Source organism: Amia ocellicauda, chromosome 22 (assembly GCF_036373705.1).
Source record: "Amia ocellicauda isolate fAmiCal2 chromosome 22, fAmiCal2.hap1, whole genome shotgun sequence".
NCBI lineage: Eukaryota > Metazoa > Chordata > Actinopteri > Amiiformes > Amiidae > Amia > Amia ocellicauda.
In genome coordinates this window covers 10,923,764-10,948,904 of record NC_089871.1, presented here as the reverse complement: position 1 = coordinate 10,948,904, position 25,141 = coordinate 10,923,764, and the positions used below count along the sequence as shown (strand labels likewise).

General features: G+C 49.0%; 1 protein-coding gene across 3 annotated transcripts; it reads left to right on the top strand.

The window, feature by feature from the left end:
- Positions 1-3,603: 3,603 nt before the first annotated feature.
- Positions 3,604-25,019, top strand: tle2a (TLE family member 2, transcriptional corepressor a). Of its 3 annotated transcripts, none has more exons than XM_066695836.1 (20): positions 3,604-4,565; positions 9,239-9,393; positions 14,695-14,758; positions 15,255-15,299; positions 15,681-15,743; positions 15,865-15,906; positions 16,853-17,060; positions 17,287-17,303; positions 17,430-17,531; positions 17,793-17,837; positions 18,113-18,271; positions 18,415-18,547; positions 18,882-19,066; positions 19,243-19,322; positions 19,455-19,704; positions 19,816-20,063; positions 20,168-20,315; positions 20,526-20,676; positions 23,474-23,550; positions 23,722-25,019. In XM_066695836.1, the coding sequence occupies exons 1-20, from the start codon at positions 4,542-4,544 to the stop codon at positions 23,827-23,829; spliced, it is 2,304 nt and encodes a 767-aa protein (XP_066551933.1). In that variant the 5' UTR covers positions 3,604-4,541; the 3' UTR covers positions 23,830-25,019. The 3 variants fall into 3 exon arrangements, with proteins under 3 accessions (XP_066551933.1, XP_066551932.1, XP_066551934.1); XM_066695835.1 differs by having other exon boundaries at positions 15,865-15,939; XM_066695837.1 differs by having other exon boundaries at positions 15,865-15,939; positions 16,853-17,061; positions 17,249-17,303.
- Positions 25,020-25,141: the final 122 nt, after the last annotated feature.

The window sequence follows — 25,141 nt, the reverse complement described above, 5'->3', positions numbered from 1 at the left end:
GGAGCAGAAGGTGACCCTGTTTTGTGATTAAATCAGCCCTGCAGACAGGCGCCACGGCAACGGGACACTGATTTATCACCCCTCTGTCCCCTGGGTCCCCCCGCCCACCCCCAACACCTCTGACAGGCACAGTGATGGTGGAGGGAGGGGGGGCAGTGTGTAATGCCCCCAATTGGCCGCCCATCGTTAGGTATCTGTGAGAGACAGGTCTCCCACCCTCTACTGCCACTCCCAGCAATCCCCCATTCTGCTGTACACTCCCTCTCCGTCCCTCTCTCCCTCTCTTTCTCTCTCATTTGCGGCTCCAGCCCTCGCCAGGCCTGGGGCAGCTGAATCGCAGCTAAATCAGTTACTAATGGATAAAAATAGCCAAGGCTTCTGATCTGATCGTGGCAGATTAGGACAACTATAGAACCGAGACGGGTGCACTGAAGAAACCTGGAAATGAACTGACTTTGAAAAAGAATTGTGAATTGTGTTTCTTTGTTCCTTTTTCTGCCTCTCAGCCCCCGGTCGGAGTGTGTGTCACCCGGCGGTTAGTAGCAATATATCCGAGGCAGAGACAATCCTTAACGAGATTGCTCTCTTGCCTCAGACCTGCTACAGGAAGCCGCGCTCCTGGTGGGTCGGCCCTCGGGGGACACTGGGGCTGATGTTGCTTTTTTGGGAAAAGAATGAGCAGAAATCAGACGTCCCTGAGAGCCGGGGGCCGCGGAGATGCAGTGACAGTGTGTGTCCCCGGTCTGTGCGCTGAGAGCACCGGCAGCAGGTGTGTCTCAGGATCTGAACAGCACACAACAGGGTCGCCTGCTACACAACACACACACACACACACACACACACACACACACACGTGAGAGAAAGAGAGAGAGAGAAGACACACACATACATGCACACACACACACACACGTGAGAGAGAGAGAGACATACACGAACACACACACACACACACACACACACACACACACACACTCTTCCAGTGTCCCTCCACCCTCCCCCCGCACACTCCTGGCCCTGAAAGCCAGCACAGCCAGTCTCCAGGGCATCCCCACTCCCGCAGACACATTGTAAACTCTGGCCCCATTGTCATGCACTTCATTAGTGTTGACAGATCACTGTGATTGTACCCCTGACCCCCCACCCCCCTCCACACACACACACACACACACAACCTCTCCCCCCCGCCCCTCACCCCACTCTACTGAGCGGGTCAGTCAGCATGGAATGTCATGCTGTTTGAAGCTGTGACCTTTGACCCCAGAGGTCACAGCCCTGCAGGCTCTTAAGCAACCCACCCCCCCCAAAAACACTCCTCCTTACCCCCCACTACTCACCCGTTTAGTAAGGACCTCACTTTTTTTTTAAATCAAGAGGAAATAGTTTTTTTCTTCCAAATTGAAGTCATTAGATGCTGATTAGAGGGGAAAGACAGTAGGAGTGGGATGAGGGGTTTGGCAGTGGCAGTGTTGGGGGGGTAGGGCGTGGGTGTAGTCTGTCGCTGTGTATTCCAGGTAACACTGACTGGAGTGACTTATTGTGTACTGTGCTGTCCTGAACGACACACACACACACACACACACACACACACACACACACTCCATCTCCTGTCCTGACTCCTACCCCCCAGCTCTGTCCACACAGAGGAATTAATATACAGAATGAAAGTCTTGAAATATTGGCCTGAAATAAATTCCTTTCTTATGATTTTTTTTTCTTTTTTCTAATAAATGTAATCCTCCAACTGCACAGGGCACGGAGCCGCTGTGTGCATTAAAATTCATAGAAACGGCAGCAATTACAGCCCCCCCCTCTCCCTCTCTCTCTCCTTCTTCATCTCCCTCTCTCCCTCGTTCAATTTTTTTCACTGTTACCTCTCTCTCTCTCTCTCAGTAGTGAATGGGTCTGTCTGCTGACTCCACCTCTGTCAGGCAGTGATTTTCACTGTCAGAAAATTGCTTTTCCAATCTGTGTCTAATTATTAGCCCTCCTAAAGGGGTCGTGTCACCGGAATACTAATGGGTGACTGCTGCTGCTGCATTCTTTCTTCTTTTTTTATATTCCTGTTGATATCAGGCAGTCAGGAAGGAAGCAGGCGAAGAAAATAAAATGCACACTGTCTCTGAAGGTTATTTGTTTATTTATTGATGCCGGACGTGTCTCTGTGTGTTGGGGGGCGATGGTGAGAGAGGGTGGGTGTGTGTGTGAGTGAGTGAGTGTGAATGTGTGTGAGTGAGAGTGTGAGAGTGGGTGTGGATGTGACAGAGTGTGTGTGTGTGTGTCTGAGTGGGTGTGAGTGCGTGAGTGCACCCTGGGATTAATGCTGCATCCACAGAGAGAGGGTCTGACCGAAGCAAGGGGGCATCCAACTCATCACCTTCCTACTCCTCCCTCCCTCCTTCCTTCCTGCACTCTTCTGTTTGCAAATAAGAGCCCCTGCCTGTCACTCGTCCCCCCACTCCACCTTCCCCCTCTCCATCCCTTCACCACCATGTTTTTTTCCCTGTCAATCTGTCAATCTAGCTGTCTCCTTAACGACTTTATAATATGACTGCTAATAATACTACTGCTAATAATAATAATAATAATAATAATAATGGCACACAGCAGAAACCTGACTCTGCTAACCACTAGACATCTCTCCCCCTGATTAACGACAACTGCGGCCTCAGAGCAGTCAACCTGCCCCCTGCCACAAACCTCTCAATGCAGTTTACAATTAACATAACAACTCCCTCTCCCCCTCTCTCTCCCTCTCTCCCTCTCTCTCTGTCGCTAAACAGTTAAGTCGTCGTTTTTTTTTTTTTTTTTTGCGTGAGCCACTTCGAGGTTGCGTTTTGATTGACGTGTGCACCGCTCGGCTTGTCCGGATGCTCCAATCAGGCGGCTCGGAGTGGGCCCCCACGTGGGAGTCTGCGCTGCGATTGGCCGACGCGCGGGTCTGTCCTGATTGTTTGCTCGAACGAACCCACGTGGAGATTTCATTCATTCATTGATCACTTTCATTGCATTCTCTCTCTCTCTCTCTCTCTCTCTCTCCTCCACCCCCCCCCAACCCCTCTTGTTTCTCTCGCTCTTCTTCATCGGCAAATTTACAGACACATTAAACTGGAAAGTCTTGAGGGGGAGAAGCGGAAAAGAAAGAGAGACTTGCAGAAAGAGGAGAAGAGGGCCAGTGTAGATCTGCAGCTTTTTACCTTTTGCAAACAGAAAAGCACGCATGCTTCGTTTGCTTTGTCCCCCTTGCAAGAATAAGACAACATTAATATCATGGCTCAGACACATGCACCTCACGGATGACAATTCTGGATAAGACAGGTTTATCACTGTACCCTATAGTTATTTTATTATTATGATTATGATTATTATTACTATTAAATACAGCACGCCATTTTAATTCTGCACTCTTCTCTGGAACAGGGGGAACCAGAGCAACAAACAAACAAACCCGTCCCAGCTGTGGCTTCTGTGGGAAACTAATACATATACTGATTAGAGGCTGCAATTATTATTGAGTATAATACTAGTATTATTAGGAGACTGCACTGCCCATTCAAAGAAAGAAAGAGAGACAGAGGAGGAGGAGGAAGAAGAAGAAGAAGAAGAAGAGGGGGGGGATAAGGAGAGAGAGAGGGGAAAGGAGGAGAGGAGAATCGGACGGACTGCTCCACTCCATCTCCCGCGGCTGTGCTGGGCTGAGAGAAAGAGAGAGAGAAATCACAGAACAACGGCTCCTTCTGCCACTGGAGAGAGAGGGAGAGAGAGAGAGAGAGAGGGAGGGAGAGAGAAATAGAGACAGAAGGAAGCCGGGCAAGCAAGAGGGGGAGTGTGGAGTGTTTTCTTTCTTTTTCCTTCTCTACCTCTGTTTTTAATCGGGCAATGACGGGAACAAAGGAGACGGCGATTCTGCGCTGAATTTCTTGCGGGTCGTGATACTGTCTGAAAAACACTCCCCTACCTCGTTTGGAAGGAAGAAGAAAGGAAGGAAGGAAGGAAGAAAGAGAGAAGGGGGAGGAGAGGACAGAAAGGAGAAATAACTGGATTGTGTTTTGTTTTTAACACTCACGCACGCATATATATATATATATATATATATTTTTTTTTTTTTTTTTCTCCAACATATACGAAACTATTTTATTTTGCATTTCTTCAAAGAACAAACGGGAGGGGAGCGAGTGTGTTCTTGCAACGCGGCTGATTTTGCAATACAAAAAAAAAAAAAAAACAAGAAATGTGGGATTCAGAATAAAACAATACAAATTGAAAACAACACCGGGATACAGAGAGAGGGAAAGAGACATCCCGCCTCTCCTCTCTGCCGAGCCAGTGTCCGAGCACCGGAGAACAAAGGCAGCGTGCGGCCGGGGATGCGAGTGCGGAGCGCCGCGGCCCTCCAGCCCGACAGCGAGGCCTGACGCGTCCCCGGACAGCACGACACCGTCCCCGCGTACCCGGAGCATCCCGCCGGCCCCGGGCGGAGGAAGCGCGCTGCTCGTTCGGCGCAGTCGCCCCTATCCGTGAGACGAGGACGGCGGCGACCCACAATGTTTCCCCAAAACAGACCGGCGGTAAGTGGAGCAGAGCCCCGCAGCCCTGGCGTCGCTTTTGTGTGCCTTCGACATTGTAACGAGGACAGCGGTGTGCTTTGTGCGTCTGTCCGCCGTGTCTGTCCGTCTGTGTGTTTATTAGCAAAGCTGTCGCGTATGTCCTGTGCACAGATGCCCCCCCACCGCAGTTACAAACTCTGCACAGGGCAGCCGAGGCACAGAGAGGGTCTGTGCATTGTCTGGGGGGGGCAGTCTGTGGACGAATGACTGTAATAACGAGGCATGCATCTGCAGATGTATTAATGTACTATTGTATGAAGGTGGTATTTGGTCAATACAAAGTTGCAGTTAAAACCAAAATCAAGATCCTAGAGAGTAATGTGCCATGCATGGGCCCTGTGTGTGTGTGTGAGAGAGAGAGTGTAAACAGGTTATAGGGGACACTCATTAATCTGTGGATAACTTTGAATTCTCGGTCAGCCAAGCCAGAGGGGGAGATGGGACTAGGATTCAATGTGCAGATCGAAGCGGATTTGTTTTCACTACTGTGGCCCGACACAGAAATGCAATAACTATCCAAAGTAGAGCATCATCAGTCTTTGATCCACATCCTGCCAGCCGCTGCGCCTTTAGTTTCCCCACAATTCCCATTCCACTTCCAGACCTAAACTTGAGAGAAAGGTAGCTGGGAATGCCCGGGCGGTAGTGTGTATGCCATGGCACAGACGCACAGACCCCCTTGGGCTGGTGCTTCTAACAGGACGCTGGGCAGGGTCCTTGTGACGGATGCCCACAGGGTTTTCCTGTGTGTTGCAGGCGCCCTAACAATGATGCTGATGCCTAGAACTAATGTGTTATCTGGGACAGCAGTTAGATTTTTTTGTGGAAAGCAAAAAGCGGCTGTAAACATTTGGCGCTGGGCTGAAACCATGACTAAACACAAAGTTGCATTTCTATAATGATGATGATAATAATAAATGTTCTAGCTTTCCCCTTGAGCAGAGATGCACCCAGACTCCCCCACACAGCTGTGTTAGTGGGCACCTTCACATCAGTCACTTTGGACAGCATCAGCCAGATGTTGACAACGTAGAGGTTCTGTTTCTCCGAATCCATGGTGGCGTGTGGTCGTGCGGTTCAGTTGGGGCCCCCGGGAGAAGCACTTTGAGGTCTGGGCCAGTCAGATGCTATATAACCGGTTGCTGTTGGAAGCAGTTTCCCAGTGGTACAGCAAAAGCACAGAAACCTTTGTTAACTGTTGTGCAACCAGAAGAGGTGGGTGAGGTGAACTGGGGAGAGGGAGACAGATGATGGGGACAGAGAGAGAGACCGTGTGTGTGTGTGTGTGTGTGTGTGGCTGTGGGGCCCAGTGATCGTTGCTCTGTGGTCGGGGCTCCTAACCGACACTCCTCCAGCGCTCCCACGCTCCCACGCTGCTCTGGGGGCAGAGCCCTGCAGAGTGGCCACCTGGGCTGCGTCTGTTCGAACACAGACTGGCGTTGCAGTTAACTGGACTCGAGGTCGGGGGGGAGGGGGAGGGCTGCGTTATAAACATGTGTGGCACTGTACAGAGCTGTGTTGTACAGGAGCTGCAGTGTTGAAATGTCTCCCAATGACTCCGTTGTTCTGTCTACTTCACGTCGCACATGTACGGGTGGTAGATGTACGCAACCCCCCCCCCCCACCAGCTCAATGACTCTGTGACACCTCCCTCCCACCCCCACGGACTCAGAATGAAAGTATCCCCCAACTTCTGAAACGAAACGTACGCCACAGTATGTTTGTGTGTAAACTATATATAATGAGTATTTCATAGATAATTATGAAAATAATGGATGAAAATGAAGTGAGCTCAATGACGCTGCTAGTTTTGGGGGGGGGCAAGGGAGCTGATAAAGGCGTGTGCTGTCCGGGGTGCGTTGGCTCAGGCTGCCGGGTGATGTATGAAGCGACCCACCTATGCCCCCCTTGTGCGTCCTCTCTCTCCCTCCCACCACCTCCCCCTCTCCCTCATTTGTTCGCTCAGTAGTTTATTGATCCGGGAAACCTCATCAGGTCAATGTGAAGAATCGCAGAATTCCTCGGCTCCACAGGGTGTGTGTGTCACTGTATTTGTGCTCAGTGCGTATCGCTGTGTGCAGTGTGTCCCTATCTGTGTGTTCTGTGTTTGTGTATCTGTGTTCAGTATGTGTTGGTGTTTGTGCACTAAGGTTATACACAGCTGTAGTGGAAAGTCTGTCCATTAGAAACGTTGTTATTGGGTCATTTAGTAGATTGATAATTTCCCCCCCCCCCCCCCCTGTCTTCACTCAGTCCAGTCTGTTCCCTCCAGTGCTGAAGCAGTGCTAACAAAGCGTGAGCAGATATGGTGGCAGTCAGTCTGTCTGTCTGTCCGTCTCCAGTGCCCTGGGCCTGAACACAGGATAAATGCTTTGGCAACACTGATATAACTTAACCACTTTTTTTGTTTGAATTTGAATTTGAGAGAGACAGAGAAACACGGAGAGTGACTCTGTGTAGTGGAGTACACGCATGGATCTCCCTCCAATGCTGCAGCCGGCACTGAGGGTACTGTGTGGCCTGACGCAGATGCCCGGGGGGTAGTCCGGTGTTTTATCCCACAGAGTGGGGAAGGCTGGTATAAGGGAGGAGGGTGCTCATTGTAATGGGGCAGGGTCGTGCCGCAGGGTGCTGGAGGCTGTGCTGTGCGCAGATGCTTTGGCTCTTGCCCGAGAGCGCACTGCAGGGCCTCCCGGCCCCCAGGCTCACTGTGCAGATTACAGAACACACGAGTGCTCTAATTTTCCACTTTACAGTTGTTGCTCTAGTGTTGCCGCTGCAGCCGCAGGCCCCCCCAGTGTATCGGTGTGTGGCCAGAGAACTTAGGCAGGAGCCTGACACCGCCTTCAAGGCAGCGCAAACGTGTGGGAAGTCTGGGTTTTTCTGTGGTTGTCTGCCTGTAAGGCACCCTGCCTCTTGCCAGAATCCCTCTGTCAGTCCCAGTCCCATGGAGCCACAGACAAAGCTGGCTTTACTGCCGTGTGCTTCTCTGCTTCTGGGAATTGTTAATTGGTTAATTTAGGTAATTATTCAATTAACTGAACTGTTTTGGGTGGGTGATTTAGAGGAGCTATAAAGCTGGACTGTGGCCCTCCAGGGCTGAACACTGGAACCTGCAGTGCTCTGTGCTAATTTGTGAGCCATTTAAGCCCATAATGATTTAAATGAATAAATATTGAATTGCTCCAGTGCAGAGCTGCATCAGTCCCCAGGCCAGGCCGTCAGGGTTCCTGGGTTCCTCATTAGGGTCATTAAGAAGTTGAACCAGTCCTTCTCTGATCAGGCTGTCCTGTCCAGACTGCACACTGCCCGTGTCTGTGCTCGAGCTTGTGCCCAGTGGAGGACCTGGCAAGGCGTAGTTCTGCTCTACTGCTTTTAGAGACCTGTGCTGAGAGAACAGTTAAAATTCTTTTTCCAATCATTTTTAATGTTTATAAATAACTTGAGTAATATGATCTGCTCTAATTACACAACAGCCCACTGATACACACAACCTGACTGGGACACTGAGGGGGAGTGCGCACCAGGGTGAATTTCTTGCATCAGGGTGTGTGGCGGTGTGGGACCCGGCTGCTGGCGTGGCATCTGTATTTAATCTGTTTATCGTGTTTGGTTGCTGTGGGCTCAAGCTCTGAGGTCTCGCAGGCACTCGAAGGCGACTAAAGCATGGCACGGTGCGGCCTGGGCTCCCTGGCAGCGCTGGGGTCCTCGCTTGAACCCGTACGCCACCGCTGCCTCCCCTCTCCCACAGACCGTTCTCGCAGGCAGGCAGGCTCCATCTGTGCAGGAGCTGGAGAGACACACTTCTGGTTCCACGCTCCACCTGAGCACTCAATTAACTTAATTAGTCTAATTAGGCGGCGGTCTCGCTGAGGTTCCCTGAATCACATGCGTTTATTTTTTGTCCTCTGCCGCTGCACTCTTTCAGTCTCCTTCCCCTCCTGTAGAGCAGCGCATAGCACCGCTGGGATATGCTGCAAGCTGGCTTTTCCTCCTTTTTCTCTTCTCTTCCGCTTCCTCCTCCTCCTCTGTGCAGTGCCCCCAGCCTCCCTCTCTGAAGCACCGGCTGAGAGCTGGACAGGGATGTTTTCTAGTTTTCAAGATGTCCCAGAGCTTGTGTGGGGTGGCGAGCAGGAGGAAGGAGAGGAAGTTTTTAGGAAATCGGGTTTGAGGGAGAATGGAAGTGTGAGTGTGGAGAGAGAAGCCAGTTCTTCAGATTAATTTTATTAATTTTGATATGCTCCCCTATCGCTTTGTTTTCTCTGGGCCTTGGAGAGAAAACCTCTTCTTTCTGTCCATCTCTATGGCTGCTCAGCACATTCTGTATACATTGAGGCATGGAGGGGAGGGGGGGCAGAATCAATTAAGATGCAGGTTTGAACAAGAGCTCGTTAAGGAGTGGCTAACAATGGGTAGCCCCCAACCAGAGAGGATTGGACGCCCCCACTGTCTTCTCTGCACTTCCAGCCTGCTGCCTTTGACAGCCTGAACCTGTCATGCTGCATATGCAGACTCCATTAGCTCCTGTGAACAAGGATGGATTTAAATTCTACACAGCAGAAGTGTCAGCAGTACCCATAGTTGATCAATGACTAATATATTTTTATTTTTATTTCCCCCCCTCTCTTTTGCAGGCTCCTCTCCAGGCCCCCCCCGGCTCTTCAGCAGCGGCGGCCGCAGCAGTGGCGGCCGCAGCGGCAGGGACCCCCCAGTCGCTTAAACTCACGTACCCCGAAACGCTGGACCGCATCAAGGAGGAATTCCAGTTCCTGCAGACACAGTACCACAGGTAACCCCGCCAGTCAAGCAAGCAAGCAAGCAAGCAAGCAAGCAAGAAATCAATCAATCAATCGAACAATTGAACAATCAATTAAGAGATCGGGGTGCTCTTCACAGTCGCTCAGGGTTTGAGGAGAGCAGAGCAGTGTGTAGTAGTACAGGACTGTGGTAGTGTAGTATAGTGTGGTGTGTAGTAGTGCAGGGCTGTGGTAGTGTAGTATAGTGTGGTGTGTAGTAGTGCAGGGCTGTGTAGTACACAGTGTAGTGGTGTAGAGTGCTTTGCCCAGCTCTGCTGTTTGCGGGAGAGCTCTGTGCTGATGGGATTTTTACAAATCGTGTGTTTATACAACACTGATTAAGAGGGAACAGGATCAACGAGCTATTCTGACCCTGAGTTGGGGAGAAGAGAGGGAGGGGAGGAGAGGGGAGGGGAGGGGAGGGAGGCAGGGCCTGCAAGCGAGAGGAATGAGAGAGTAGGAAGAGGATGACACTGAAGAGGGGGAGGGGATGAGAAGGCAGGACAGGTGAAAGAGAAGGAGGAGAGAGGGACACCAAAGAGCAAATGGAATCTATGAATCAAAAATCCCACAGAGATGAGATGAATGCTGTGAAGTGGTCTGCGCAGCACTCTGTATGTTCTGTCCCTTCCTTCGAAGGCAGTGTGTTGTGCGCCATCGCAGTTCATCCAAACCAGTCATTGGGCCGATGCCTCACTGTCCCGCCTCGCCCGGCCCGACTTCTCTCTAATCCCTTCCTGTTTCTCTCAATTTAAATGTTTCAATTCAACTTGCTTAATTGGTATGACAACCGTATATTGGTATTGCCACAGCCTTACAGAAATTATAACAATATTTTCATAATAAACACTACAGATAAAATGTATATATTTGTGTGTATGTATGTATGTATGTATGTATGTATGTATGTATGTATATATACACTCACCTAAAGGATTATTAGGAACACCTGTTCAATTTCTCATTAATGCAATTATCTAATCAACCAATCACATGGCAGTTGCTTCAATGCATTTAGGGGTGTGGTCCTGGTCAAGACAATCTCCTGAACTCCAAACTGAATGTCTGAATGGGAAAGAAAGGTGATTTAAGCAATTTTGAGCGTGGCATGGTTGTTGGTGCCAGACGGGCCGGTCTGAGTATTTCACAATCTGCTCAGTTACTGGGATTTTCACGCACAACCATTTCTAGGGTTTACAAAGAATGGTGTGAAAAGGGAAAAACATCCAGTATGCGGCAGTCCTGTGGGCAAAAATGCCTTGTTGATGCTAGAGGTCAGAGGAGAATGGGCCAACTGATTCAAGCTGATAGAAGAGCAACTTTGACTGAAATAACCACTCATTACAACAGAGGTATGCAGCAAAGCATTTGTGAAGCCACAACACGTACAACCTTGAGGCGGATGGGCTACAACAGCAGAAGACCCCACCGGGTACCACTCATCTCCACTACAAATAGGAAAAAGAGGCTACAATTTGCACAAGCTCACCAAAATTGGACAGTTGAAGACTGGAAAAATGTTGCCTGGTCTGATGAGTCTCGATTTCTGTTGAGACATTCAGATGGTAGAGTCAGAATTTGTCGTAAACATATATAAAAACATCCATCTTTTGGAATATACAGTGAGGGGAAAAAAGTATTTGATCCCCTGCTGATTTTGTATGTTTGCCCACTGACAAAGAAATTATCAGTCTATCATTTTAATGGTAGGTGTATTTTAACAGTGAGAGACAGAATAACAGCAAAAAAATCCAGAAAAACGCATTTCAACAAAGTTATAAATTGATTTGCATGTTAATGAGGGAAATAAGTATTTGATCCCCTATCAATCAGCAAGATTTCTGGCTCCCAGGTGTCTTTTATACAGGTAACGAGCTGAGATTAGGAGCACTCTCTTAAAGGGAGTGCTCCTAATCTCAGCTCGTTACCTGTATAAAAGACACCTGTCCACAGAAGCAATCAATCAATCAGATTCCAAACGCTCCACCATGGCCAAGACCAAAGAGCTGTCCAAGGATGTCAGGGACAAGATTGTAGACCTACACAAGGCTGGAATGGGCTACAAGACCATCGCCAAGCAGCTTGGTGAGAAGGTGACAACAGTTGTTGCGATTATTTGCAAATGGAAGAAACACAAAATAACTGTCAGTCTCCCTCGGTCTGGGGCTCCATGCAAGATCTCACCTCGTGGAGTTTCAATGATCATGAGAACGGTGAGGAATCAGCCCAGAACTACACGGGAGGATCTTGTTCATGATCTCAAGGCAGCTGGGACCATAGTCACCAAGAAAACAATTGGTAACACACTATGCCGTGAAGGACTGAAATCCTGCAGCGCCCGCAAGGTCCCCCTGCTCAAGAAAGCACATGTGCAGGCCCGTCTGAAGTTTGCCAATGAACATCTGAATGATTCAGAGGAGAACTGGGTGAAAGTGTTGTGGTCAGATGAGACCAAAATTGAGCTCTTTGGCATCAACTCAACTCGCCGTGTTTGGAGGAGGAGGAATGACCCCAAGAACACCATCCCCACCGTCAAACATGGAGGTGGAAACATTATGCTTTGGGGGTGTTTTTCTGCTAAGGGGACAGGACAACTGCACCGCATCAAAGGGACGATGGACGGGGCCATGTACCGTCAAATCTTGGGTGAGAACCTCCTTCCCTCAGCCAGGGCATTGAAAATGGGTCGTGGATGGGTATTCCAGCATGACAATGACCCAAAACACACAGCCAAGGCAACAAAGGAGTGGCTCAAGAAGAAGCACATTAAGGTCCTGGAGTGGCCTAGCCAGTCTCCAGACCTTAATCCCATAGAAAATCTGTGGAGGGAGCTGAAGGTTCGAGTTGCCAAACGTCAGCCTCGAAACCTTAATGTCTTGGAGAGGATCTGCAAAGAGGAGTGGGACAAAATCCCTCCTGAGATGTGTGCAAACATGGTGGCCAACTACAAGAAACGTCTGACCTCTGATTGCCAACAAGGGTTTTGCCACCAAGTACTAAGTCGAAGGGGTCAAATACTTATTTCCCTCATTAACATGCAAATCAATTCATAACTTTTTTGAAATGCGTTTTTGTGGATTTTCTTGTTGTTATTCTGTCTCTCACTGTTAAAATACACCTACCATTAAAATTATAGACTGATAATTTCTTTGTCAGTGGGCAAACGTACAAAATCAGCAGGGGATCAAATACTTTTTTCCCCCACTGTAGATAGAATCACCCCATTTAACAGTCATCCCTCAGTCCTCTCCTTCTGTGATTGACTGTGTGTCTGTAGAGATGTGTGGGGCATGGGTGACACAAGGTGGGGTTGGGGATTGGGTGGCAGCACTGTGTGTTGCCAATGCATTACTGCATGTGTGTGCTAGTCATGTATAGATGAATACACACAGCCTGGTCACTAAACATAATAACGCACGGGGAGATGTGTGTTTTGAGCAACAAGGAGAGATGGACAGACATATGAGCTAATGGGTCTCAGAATCAGCCCAGGTGTGCGAGGAGATGCAGAGTGGACGGGTCACTGCGGTCATGCGGGGGCTGGACACACTGAGGGAGGGACAGAGCAGGGATGGGCTGATGGGGCTGTGGAGTGGACCCCAGGAAACGTCTCTCTCTCTCTCTCTCACACACATACACGTGTTCTATGCACTCAGATAAACGCATGCATTAAACATGCATGTAAGCGCGCCCACTAAATATATTTTTCTATATTTATATGTATGCATATGTGTACACACACACATTCAAGATCTCCCTCGCTCTCTGATCTGCGTGTGTGTGTGTGTGTGCGTGTGTGAGCCGTGTGTCTGGGCTGGGTAATGAAGCAGCGCTGAGGAGCCTGTCCGGGAGGGGGAGCAGGGTGGGGAGGGGTGCAGGTCTGGCCCTGATGCCATCTTATCTCCCGTCTTGGCAGGGGCTGATAGAGGGTGTTAGCCCGAGGCATGCTCATCACTCTCTCTCGTACTCTTCCCCCCCCCCCACACACTCTCTCATACTGTCACTGCTTGCCACAGAGAAATGGCTTCATTATTACAGCCATCATTCCCACAGAAAATACACACGCTCCTCTCTCTCTCTCTCTCTCTCTCTCTCTCTCTCTCTCTCTCTGTCACACACCATCTCTCTCTCTCTCTCTCTCATATTCCCTCTCCCATGAACTTCCTCCCTTTCCTTCTCTTTATCGTGTGTTCTGCGCTCATCTGTCCATCATGTGTTCTCTCCCTCTGACACGCACACATTTTCCAATTTTCATGTATTTTTAAACTGCTGTTCTGACCTACAAATCACGTAGTGCTCCCTCTTTCCATTCCCAGCATTCTGTCATGTCAGCTGAAGTCTCCCATTAATAAACATACATATATAAGTATTTATGTTCAGTGTATTAAAGAATATAAGCTATAATAGGCTGAATTTTAACCTCTCCCTTCACTTTTCTATTCTATTCCTCCTCTCCTTTCACCCCATTCCTTATCTAACCTCTTCTGTCTGCTTTTGTGCTCCTCTCTCTCTCTCTCTCCCTCTCCCTCCCTCCCTCCCTCCATCTCTTCCCCTCTGCTTCTCATCTTTCTCTCCATCTCCATCCCTCTCTCCTGCTTCTCATTTTCCCCTCTCCCTCTCGCTATCCCTCTCCTTCCACTCATTTCCCCATCTCCCCCCCGCCTCTGTGCCTGTGATAAATGAGTCAATTTTCTGCGTGTGAGCCGAGTCGGTGGAGGGTGGCCGATGTGCTCTTATTACCTGTTGCAGATCTGTAATGTCTGGGCATTAATCATATTCTAATTTCCCGGCTCCCTCTGGCTCCCGGGGCTGTAAATCTGCTGTCAGCTCAGCGGCCTGTCTGCCCGGCCGCCGCCTCCTGATCTACTGCCACCGGGGGAGGAGGAGGAGGTGGTGGTGGTGGTGGGGGGGGTTGCAGGGGCCACAGGACAAGGCGACAGAGTCACACACACGCATACATAAACACACACACACATGCATGCTCATTGACATACACACGCCCTCGGGTGTGGAGGCCTTTTAATCAGCAGGTGTGCCTGTGTCAGGGAAAGGGTATGGCTGTCGGTAGTTAGTACAAATGTGTGTGTATATATATATATATTTGTACTAACGTATATATGCGTCTTGTGGTGCTATATCTTCTGTCATCTACAGTATCTGTCCCCCTCTCTCTTGTTCTCTCTCCCCCTCCTTTCATGTGGTTCATTTTGTTTTCTGTTTGGGTTTTTCACAGGTTTTCCTTGAATGTTTTTGTATATCATTATAATCTCTCTCCGTGTGTGTGTGTGTCTCAGTCTGAAGCTGGAGTGTGAGAAGCTGGCCACGGAGAAGACAGAAATTCAGAGACACTACGTCATGGTGAGTCAGTCTATAGCAGCTGCCCACTCTGTCTTTATTGTGCCCCCTGTCCACTCACTGTCCTCATTGGGCAATGCTGACTACATATTCACACACACACACACACATGCTGTGATATAGCCCTGCCCAGTGTTGTGCCTGCAGGTGTCAGTGTGGTTGGCACAGGCCACCGTGCACGCCCCCCATCCTGCCCCTGGGCCGCTTGGCACCCGACCCAGGGCGCATTCTTGGCTGGCAGGTTTGGAGTTGAGAAGTTGCTTAGCAACAGTGGAGTGTTGGCAGTGCGATGGAACACGGGAGCCAGTTCTCAGAACACGGCCTGCCTCTCCGACTGTGTGTTCAGTATTTATTTATTTATTTATTTATTTACTGGGGTTGAAGAATAAACGGTCTGTTGGAGATCAAACATGTGCTCACTGCGGTTTATTGCTGTTGCGTAATTGCAGAATCATGTTAACCTTGCATGTCCATAATCTGTATGTTGTTTTTTTTTCAGTACTATGAAATGTCTTATGGGTTAAACATTGAAATGCACAAGCAGGTAAGATGGCTTTTGTTTATTGATATTAACTGATTATTTTTTTAGTTTATTGACCCATGTGTTTCTCTCTCGATTGTACGACACAATGGCTGTACTGCTGTTCTCTCCCTCTGTTCTTCTCCTCTTCTGCCTATTTTACTCCTCCTTAGTCCCCCCCCAGCTCCCCCCCGCTGTCATAATTTTTTCTACTGAAAAGAAACCCAGTTTAGAATAGGAGGAGAGTGCTACAGGAGAGGGGATTTGTGACCATGAGTGTACCTAGGTCTGTGATTGGTCAGCACAGAAGGGGGGATATTTGATTGATTGGTCTTGAGTAGGGGGAGGTTTGCGATGGGGCAATAATGAATGCAGAGGTCTGAGACTGGCTGTGCTGTATTGCAGACGGAGATCGCCAAGCGCCTGAACGTGATCTGCGCCCAGCTCATCCCCTTCCTGTCGCAGGAGGTGAGATGGAAACCCGCACCCGTTCTCCTGGACTGACGCGAAACACCTGCTGGCACGCATGATCTACTAGCCCCTGCTCGAGTCCCCCTGTCTGACTGCCCTCTTGGTTTTGTCCTTGCAGCACCAGCAGCAGGTGGTCCAGGCCATGGAACGCGCCAAGCAGGTGACTATGGGGGAGTTGAATGCCGCGATAGGGGTACGTGGACCCTCTCTGCCTCCCACAGTGTGTATCTCCATCTCATTTATTTTTTATTTTAGATTTGTATTTTTATTTCGCAGTTTATCTTCTGTTCAGGATTGGCAGGCTGTCCTATCACACACTCACAGAGAGAGACTCACTCTATAGATGTAGGGGTTATCAGGGAGGGAATGGTTTAAATCTGAAACTGAGATACAAACGGAGACTTAATTCTCATTGGGGTGTTTCTGAGATACAGTAAGAAGCACACTGCTACCCACAGCCGGCCCACGCTCTTTTAACAGTGAAACACATCGATACACTGCCTCATAGACGCAGCCTGCACAAGCAACCACAACACAATCGGCCCTAAGCACTAAGAGGAGAAGTGACTGCAACTTGGGTGGCTAGGAGAGGCAGTGACAGGATAAACAATACAAAATTATAATTGTGTATTGTTGTTTACCCACATGAGCCTTATTCCTGCCCCCGATTTACATTTTTTCCCCGGTTTTTGTTTTGTTTTCAGTTCTAACCATCAGCGCTGGGGTGGGCAGGGATGGGAGGTGGGTGGTTTGTGGTTTTGCGGGGGATGGGGGGGCCCAAAAATGTACTCTGCCTCTTCTGCCTTTATCCCCTGTTTACTCCCCTGCAGCAGCGATGCAGGAATCTCCCCGGGAGCCCGGGGGATACGTTTCCTGGATCAATAACCTACTGATCAGCCCGGGTTACAGATCCCAGAGTCCTGCTCCCCCCCCCCCTCCCCCCCCCCCCCCCACACACACACACACACACACACACACACACACTGCTCAAACTGACAACCCCTCCTCTTCTCCTTTCCTCACACCCCCCTCCCCCTTGTTCCATCCCCCTTCCCTTGTTCTCTCTCCGTCTTAACTCTGTGTCTGTGTGTGCGTGCCTCCCGCAGCACCAGCTCCAGGCCCAGCACCTGTCCCACCACGCTCAGGGCCTGCCCCTGGGCGCCCACCCCTCCGGCCTGCCCCCGGGCGGCCTGGCGTCCCTGGGGGGCGGCTCGGGGCTGCTGGCTCTGACGGGAGCCCTGGGAGCGCAGGCCTCTCTCGCTGCCAAGGAGGAGCGCTCTCACCTGGAGGCGGCGGCGCTGGAGCATCACAGAGGTGTGTGAGGGTCCGAGGGGGAGAGGGTCTGTCTGCGTCTGCGGGGGAGAGGGCCTGGGGATCGGTTCGGTTGGGGTGGGGTGCGTCTGTCTATCACAGGAACAGTTTTTGCGGGAGTGTGGGGGGGTGTGCAGCCTTGGTCTCTCACAGTAACAGTGTTCTTGTTGTTGGGTTGGTTTCGGCTCGCTCTGGGGGCGCTGTGCGATGCTGCGGGGGATGGAGCTAGACCGGGAGCCTGGGCCGGTGAGTCCGTCTGTCTATCTGTCTGGTTCTGTTTTTAAATATTGAAAAGAGTGAATTCTATACTTACTCCTCTGTCTCCTTCTGTTCCTTCTGCTTTATCTCCTCCCCCCCCCCCCCCCCCCCCAGAGCTCGCTGTCCAACGGTGAAAAGAGTCGCCCACCGCCCCCAGACTACCTCAGCAATGGCAAGAAGAGAAAAGCAGAGGAGAAGGAGTTCATGACAGACTATGTACGTTCAGCGCCCTCCTCCTCTCTTCCTCCCTGATCGACCACCTTCTCATTCGCCCCCTCGCTTGCTCCTTCTACCTCTCCCTCTCTTTATCCCCTGCCTCACTTTCTCACTCCCTCTCTCTCCCACTGTCCCACTGCTCTCCACCTCAGCCCTGTCTCTCGCACGGCAGATCAACTCACGTCTGAAGGTCTCAGTTTGACGCCTCTCTCTCTCTCTCTCTCTCTCTCTCTCTCTCTCACTCTCTCTCTCTCTTTTCAGGGCAGCGATGCAGACAAGAGTGATGATAACTTGGTGGTTGACGAGGTTTGTTTCTGTCTTACTTTTATTTTTTCTGATGGGCGATTTAAAACCGCAAGTGAGCATGTTTGCTCTGCGCGTGTGTGCGTGTGATTTTTGTGCGGGTTCACAAAAGAGGAATCCCATCACCCTCTATAGAGCGTCTGTCTCTTGTCCTTGGCACCAAATTAAGCAGGATACAGATTTTTCCTCTTCTGTATTTAAATAACCTGTCTTATCTTCTCTCCCCTCCTCCTTTTCCAATCCCCCCCTTTCATCCCTCTTCCTCTCCCCTCTCCCAGGACCCCGCGTCCCCTCACAGTGTGCAGTCATTCTCCTCCCGTGAGAACGGTCTGGACAAGCTGCCCCTGCAGAGGAAGGACCCCCCCCAGGCCAGCCCGGCCTCCCTGGCCTCCTCCAGCAGTGCGGCCTCCCCCTCCCGCGCCAAGGAGCTCCCACAGGTACAGCCCTCACAAACGCAATCTCACTCGCACACACGCTCGCACAACCTCTGTATCCACCTATCTTTCTCTCTCTCTCTCTCTCTCTCTCTCTCTCTCTCTCTCTCTCTCTCTCTCTCTCTCTCTCTCTCTCTCTCTCTCAGAGTGAGAAGTCCAACACTCCAGGGGTGAAGCCAGGGACCCCGATGCCCCCCGGGGAGCCATCGACACCGGGGCCCAGCACCGCGCCAGCACAGTTCAGACCTGTGCCAGGGAAATCCGGAGTGGATCCACTGGGTGAGAGACTGAGACACAGAGGGATAGAGTGTGCCAATACTCTTACTGCAGGGTCACAGGCCGCAGTGTCGAGGTGTGGCCACAGGAGGGCATTATAACCCCGGCTAGGAATGGCCTTGTGTTGGAGTCGCATCGCTCGCGGCATCATCTAATAGACCAGCCAACCACATGTGTTAAAAATGGACCAGGGCTAATTCTGCAAGGCGTGGAGATCGAGATTTTTTTTCTTTTAATGACCTCTCTCTCTTTCTCTTCCCCCTTCTTCCCATTTTCTCTCTCTCTCCCTCTCCCCTTACCCCCAACTCACCCACACTCCCTCCCTCCATATCTCCAGCCCTAGGTCTGCGCACTCCTCTTTCGGTGCAAGGCTCGTACCCCCCGGGTGCGTTCGGGTTGCCCCCCCCCGGGGTGAACGGGGAGCTGGGGGGTGCGGGGGGCTACGCAGGGCTGCACCTCGTCTCGCCGCAGCAGATCAACGGAGCGGCAGCTGCGGCCGTCGGCTACGGACGATCGCCTGTGGTGAGAGAGATATATGGGGGAGGTGGAGGAGGAGAACATTTAGGAAGGAGAGACGGGGGGGAGAGTGAGAGAGCGACAGACTGGGGGATCGAGGGATAGATAAATTGAGACAGGGAGTGAGAAGTTATGGTATCCATCAGACTATGTGTGACACTGTGACCCCCCACTCTGTGTAGGTGGGCTATGAGTCGCCCCACCCCCATGTCAGGATCCCTGGGCTGCCCTCCAGCCTGCAGAGCGCCTCCTCTGGAAAGCCGTGAGTACTACACAACACTCTCTCTCCCTTTCCCTGTTCCTTATATTAGTGTTAGTAACACAGTACAGTCATGCGTGTTATTACAGTGTTAGTAACAGACACAGTGACTCTAAAGCCCACCTCTCCCCACAGCGCCTACTCGTTCCACGTGAGCGCGGACGGGCAGATGCAGCCGGTGCCCTTCCCCCCCGACGCCCTGCTGGGCCCGGGCATCCCGCGCCACGCCCGGCAGATCCACACGCTGGCCCACGGGGAGGTGGTGTGCGCCGTCACCATCAGCACCTCCACGCGCCACGTCTACACCGGCGGCAAGGGCTGCGTCAAGGTCTGGGACATCAGCCAGCCTGGCAGCAAGAGCCCCATGGCACAGCTGGACTGCCTGGTGAGCAGCTGCCGCACACTCTTACACACTGATACACACGGCACACCCTTACACGCACTCATACTCTGAGATATTGCTACTGATACTGACGCTCTTTTCTCGCCCAATCAGAACAGAGACAACTACATCCGCTCCTGTAAGCTGCTCCCCGACGGGCGGACCCTGATAGTGGGGGGGGAGGCCAGCACGCTGTCCATCTGGGACCTGGCCACGCCCACCCCGCGCATCAAGGCGGAACTGACGTCCTCGGCCCCCGCCTGCTACGCCCTGGCCATCAGCCCCGACGCCAAGGTGTGCTTCTCCTGCTGCAGCGACGGCAACATCGTGGTTTGGGACCTGCAGAACCAGACCCTCGTCAGGTAGGGGGGGAGAGTGGGGAAGAGGGTCAGTGTGTCGGTGTGCAGTAGTGTCACTCAGTGTGTCTGTACAGTGCAGTGCTGACTCTGTGACTCTGCTCCCTCAGGCAGTTCCAGGGCCACACAGACGGCGCCAGCTGTATCGACATCTCCAACGACGGGACCAAGCTGTGGACGGGCGGCCTGGACAACACGGTGCGCTGCTGGGACCTGAGGGAGGGGCGGCAGCTCCAGCAGCACGACTTCACCTCACAGGTGACTGGACTCACTGGGGCAGACCGTGGGATGTAGTTGGACATTGATTGAGACACATTAGGAGTTACTGGGATACAGTGGGACAGACTGGAACTCTCTGGGACGGACTGGGAGGTACTGGGTGGAGTGGGACAGACTGGCTGGGCTGTGCAGGGCTCAGGGTCCCGCTCTGGCTCCCAGTCGTGCTAATGAACCCTTCCCCCCTGTCAGATCTTCTCCCTGGGCTACTGTCCCACGGGCGAGTGGCTGGCCGTGGGGATGGAGAGCAGCAACGTGGAGGTGCTGCACGTCTCCAAGCCCGACAAGTACCAGCTGCACCTGCATGAGAGCTGCGTGCTGTCGCTCAAGTTCGCCTACTGCGGTGAGTCTCTCTCCATCCCTCTCCCTAACGAATCTAGACATAGACTTTTTGTCATTGTATAAACAACTAATCAAACCATGTATTGTTGTTTATTCCAATAGATATGCTTTAATTATATAATGTTATCGTCTACAGAAACAATTAAACTCCACTACACAGTGTATTGGATTAGCCAATAAGCGTACCGTATACTGCCCACTAGCTGTGATTGACAGAGGGGTTTTTGTCACATTGAAAAAGAAATGCAGAACCATGCATCGAAATATAGAAGTATGAGAGGCCGTTCAAGTCCAAATTACAGCTTTGTGGATATGATCTATGCTGAAATGGCTATGAATAATACGTCATCTTTTTCTGTGGATATGGCATATGGCAAGAAGCCCAATTTCAAAAGCCCATAACTCTGCAAATATTTACATCACATGCATATGGATGGTATAATTTGAAAGGAAATCGCTAGAATTTTTTAAATATATACCGTAAAACTTCCAATAGTTGCCGGATTGATTTGCATAATCCTGTAAACAAAAAACGTCTCTAATAAATGCCGGGTTACACATCTTTCTTGTTTTCAGTAAATATATATACCATATATTAAAAAAACACCATCACGTGTGTTTTTATTAATTTATTTCTCATTTAACTAATATATATATATATATATTGATGTAGCCTACCTGTACCTACATGCATTCTATGGCTCAACAAGTGGAGAATGTGTGATGAGGGCGAATCGTCGTCGGGACGAATTGACTGCTCCCATCCAGGGATATTAAAAGAATAATGCAAATTTGTGTTAATGCTTAGGGTATTTAAGTTGTCTGAGACATGCATTTACTGCATTTTTGCAATATTTTCAACTTTTTATTTAAGATGTTGTTTCTGATGAGTAAAAATATCTTGGTAATTGAAACGCTGAATGCTACAACAGCCTTTTTTTATTATTTCGTAATCCTCGGTGCAACCAAGACTTCTATGGATTTGTTCTTTCATTAACATTGTTGTAGGCTAGCAAAGTATAAAGAGTCTTTTTTTTTTTTTTTTTCCTACACTATTTCAGTGTTTTCATTGCCATGCTTATAGTGGAAATAACTCTCATGCAGTGCATTTATGTGTGAGCTTTGATTGGCTGAAAATGTCACGTGCTTCTTGGCATACGTCGTATCCACAGAAAAAGCTCATATACTCAGAGACAAATCTGACCTATTCATAGTCATTTCACCATATACCATATCCAAAAAGAGGTATAATTTTGACTTGAATGGCCTCATATAAAAGCACACATGTAAACATGTAAAGCGGCAAATAGGAAATAATAAAATGTAATAAATGTTAAAATACAGAAATGTTAATAAATACATGAATGTTTGAAAAAATATATATATATTAAAATAGTGTTTTTAATATATTTTTGTAATATTAAATACATATATAAAAAATCTTATGTATTTTATATATAAAAATATTTAAATTAAAATAACTAAATATATATAAATTTAATATTTTAAAATTTTATAAAAATGGTTTAAAAGTATTACATTTTTTTAAATCATATATTGTTTTAATGTTTTTTGTATAAAATGTATACATTCCTATAAGATTTTTTTACTAGGACTAATTACTATTCTTTAGTTAAAAAATAATGTATTTTCAAAGGAATATTATTACTTGCCTTGAAAACCTAAATTTCATAAGACTAAAATTCTGTTTTTTATTTTAGATTGGTCTTTCAGAAATATAGTGTTCTTGAAAACATATTAAAAGCAACTCATGAGAGATTATTTTAAGATTAATATTTATATGAAAGAAAAAAATAAAGCTTCTCTTCACGGAGGTCATTTAAGCTGTTCTGACTAACATCTGCAGTAGAGAGTCAACCAACAAACAGTTTCATTAAAAGTTGAACAATACATTTTATATATTTTTAAAGACTTCTCTTAAAAACATTTTATAAAAACTTAAAACTATTGATTTGTAATAGAAACTTGTTAAATTATTAAAAAAAAAGACAGAACAAATGAGATACTGCATCAGAGCTCTGCATTGTGTATAAAAAAAAAATACACAAAACCAGTGTATTTTTGCTTTAATTACTAATTAAAATTTTAAAATTTACATTTTTAAATATAAAAAACATGAATGTAATGTGTGTATATATTGTTTATATTAATTGGTTATAAACTGTAGTCTAGTTTTGAGATTGACTTTTGTGGAAGAATATTGCATTTGAATTGAGTTACATTACAAAACCGTTATGTACAACGGTGTGTTTAGTGTATTTTATATTTATTTTTTAAATCTATGTTGTCTTTTGTGCAAATATCATCTCAGACGCAGCCATAGAAACCGGCAGCGATAGCAAAGCTGCTAGAGTCGTAACCAGCGGCAGTAACTGCGGGCGAGCGCGTCCGAGAGAGGGATGCAGTCAAGTTTGATATTTGCTTTTGATATCATTATTTACAATTCCATACATTTTGTTTTTGATCTCAACATCCTCAGACAGTCTTGTTACATTTTCAGCAAATTTGTACGATTTGATTTTATCTTATGGCATTTCATGGCACGGATTTTATTATTTATGAGAATGGGGTGTTTTTTATTATTCGGCCTAAAATGATTGTCTGTTGCAAAGCAGGGGTGACGGTGCTGAAGTGTCAGTCTCATGAAACCTGAAATTAAAATGTTGAAAAACCTGATCGCTTTCTATACAAACAGTGCAGCCAAATCCATTCAGAAATCAATGTAAATGAATGGTACCTTCTGTAAATCACTGACGCTGAGGTCCTTCGCTCTGCAGGGAAGTGGTTTGTGAGCACCGGCAAAGACAACCTGCTGAACGCCTGGAGGACGCCGTACGGAGCCAGTATATTCCAGGTGCGCGTGTGAGAATTACCTCTTCCTGTGTGTGTGTGTATAATCCTTTCAGTAATCACAGTAGACCATTGAATCTGACACCTTTTTATTAATTATAATGTATGGATGCCTTTGTAATAAGTAGTAATTTGTCATAAAGTAGCACATTGTGATAACGATGTTGTGCTCCAGTCAAAGGAATCCTCGTCCGTGCTGAGCTGCGACATCTCCCCCGATGACCAGTTCATCGTCACGGGGTCCGGGGACAAGAAGGCCACCGTGTACGAGGTCATCTACTGAGGCCCCGCCCCGAGGCCAGGCGTGGGTGTGGTGACTGCACTGAGCCAATGAGAGGAGGAGGAGGAGTGGCATGGAGAGAACCAGTGAGCGAGCTGTGCTCCCCCCGGATGATCCTTTTATTTGAAAAATGTGTTTTTTTGTTTTTGTTTCGGAGAGAGTTTAAAACAGTCCCTGCGTTCGGAGTGCGAAGTGCGGCTGGAATCGGTGTCGGGGGTGGGGGGGGGAGGGTGAGGATCAGAGGATAGAAAGACATCGAGAGAGTGATTCCTCCAAAGACTATCTTTTTTTCATTTTATTTTTTAACTGAAAAAGGATTAAAGCTCTGGTAGTGACAGTAGCCAGAAGAGACTGAGACCTGATGACTGCAGATTCTTCAGAAGCAAAGACTGACTGGATTTCACTGACCTGGAGGGGGCAGGAGTCTGCGGTCTGCCCCAGTGTTTATTACCTGTGTGTGGGTGTGTGGTGCAAAGACAGCCCCTCCCAATGCTGCATCCCTACAGCTCCACCCCTCTGTCACACATGCTGAGACACAGTGGGTTTTCCTAGTGTACCAAAAAAGCTTGACCTAAATTGCAGGTGAAGACAAGTTGTGCGCACAAACACACACAGAAGGACGCACTCCGGCCAAGGGTGCAGTGGGCAGGGATGGAGGTGGCCAGACAGTGCAGCCTCTGCCCAGGAGAATGACTACTGCAGGTGGGCATTGTGGGATGGGAGGTGCTGTACATTAGGAGTTGTAGTTTTTGTTCGCCAGCCCCCCATCCCTCCTTTCCGGCATCGGTGCAGCCTCCTATACTCCAGTCCGGCTCACTGCTGGGCCTGGAGCGACACGGTACAGTCCAGTACAGCAGGGTCTCCATCTTCTCAATGGCTGCCGTCTCCCAGTCTCTAGCCGTTGCATCGGGTTTGAATTTCCCGCTATGATGTATAAATAAGTTTGTGAACTCTGGTTCATTGCACTGGGGGAAGCACCCACTGCTCTGTTGATTTTCTTTTTTTGCTGTAGCATCGTTCCTCTGCTCTCCCCCTCCATCTCTCCTCCCTGTGCAGACAGCGGACGGAGCGGCGCGGCCGTTTTCCCTGTCCTGGGACGGCAGGGTCGTGCTGTAATTGTGGGGTGGGGGGTGGGGGGTGGGGGCGGTTAGTTGTAGCTGATGAAAGGACACCAATAAACTATTTTGTATGGCTTCGGTGTTCATTTTTACGTCCCCCCCTTCCCTTTCTTATTGATTTCCCAATCGGTGTCAACTCCACAGCAAGAGGGGAGCATTTAACTGACCCTTCCCCTTTAAAACACTGAACTTAAAGT

Bases quoted from the DNA above. Each gene is read 5' to 3' on its own strand.
- tle2a (XM_066695837.1), top strand. From the start codon at position 4,542: ATGTTTCCCCAAAACAGACCGGCG. The intron at 17,062-17,248 runs TGTGTGAGGGTC...TTTCGGCTCGCT, and splicing joins GCGCTGGAGCATCACAGAGG to CTGGGGGCGCTGTGCGATGC. The intron at 19,067-19,242 runs GTGAGAGAGATA...CACTCTGTGTAG, and splicing joins GCTACGGACGATCGCCTGTG to GTGGGCTATGAGTCGCCCCA.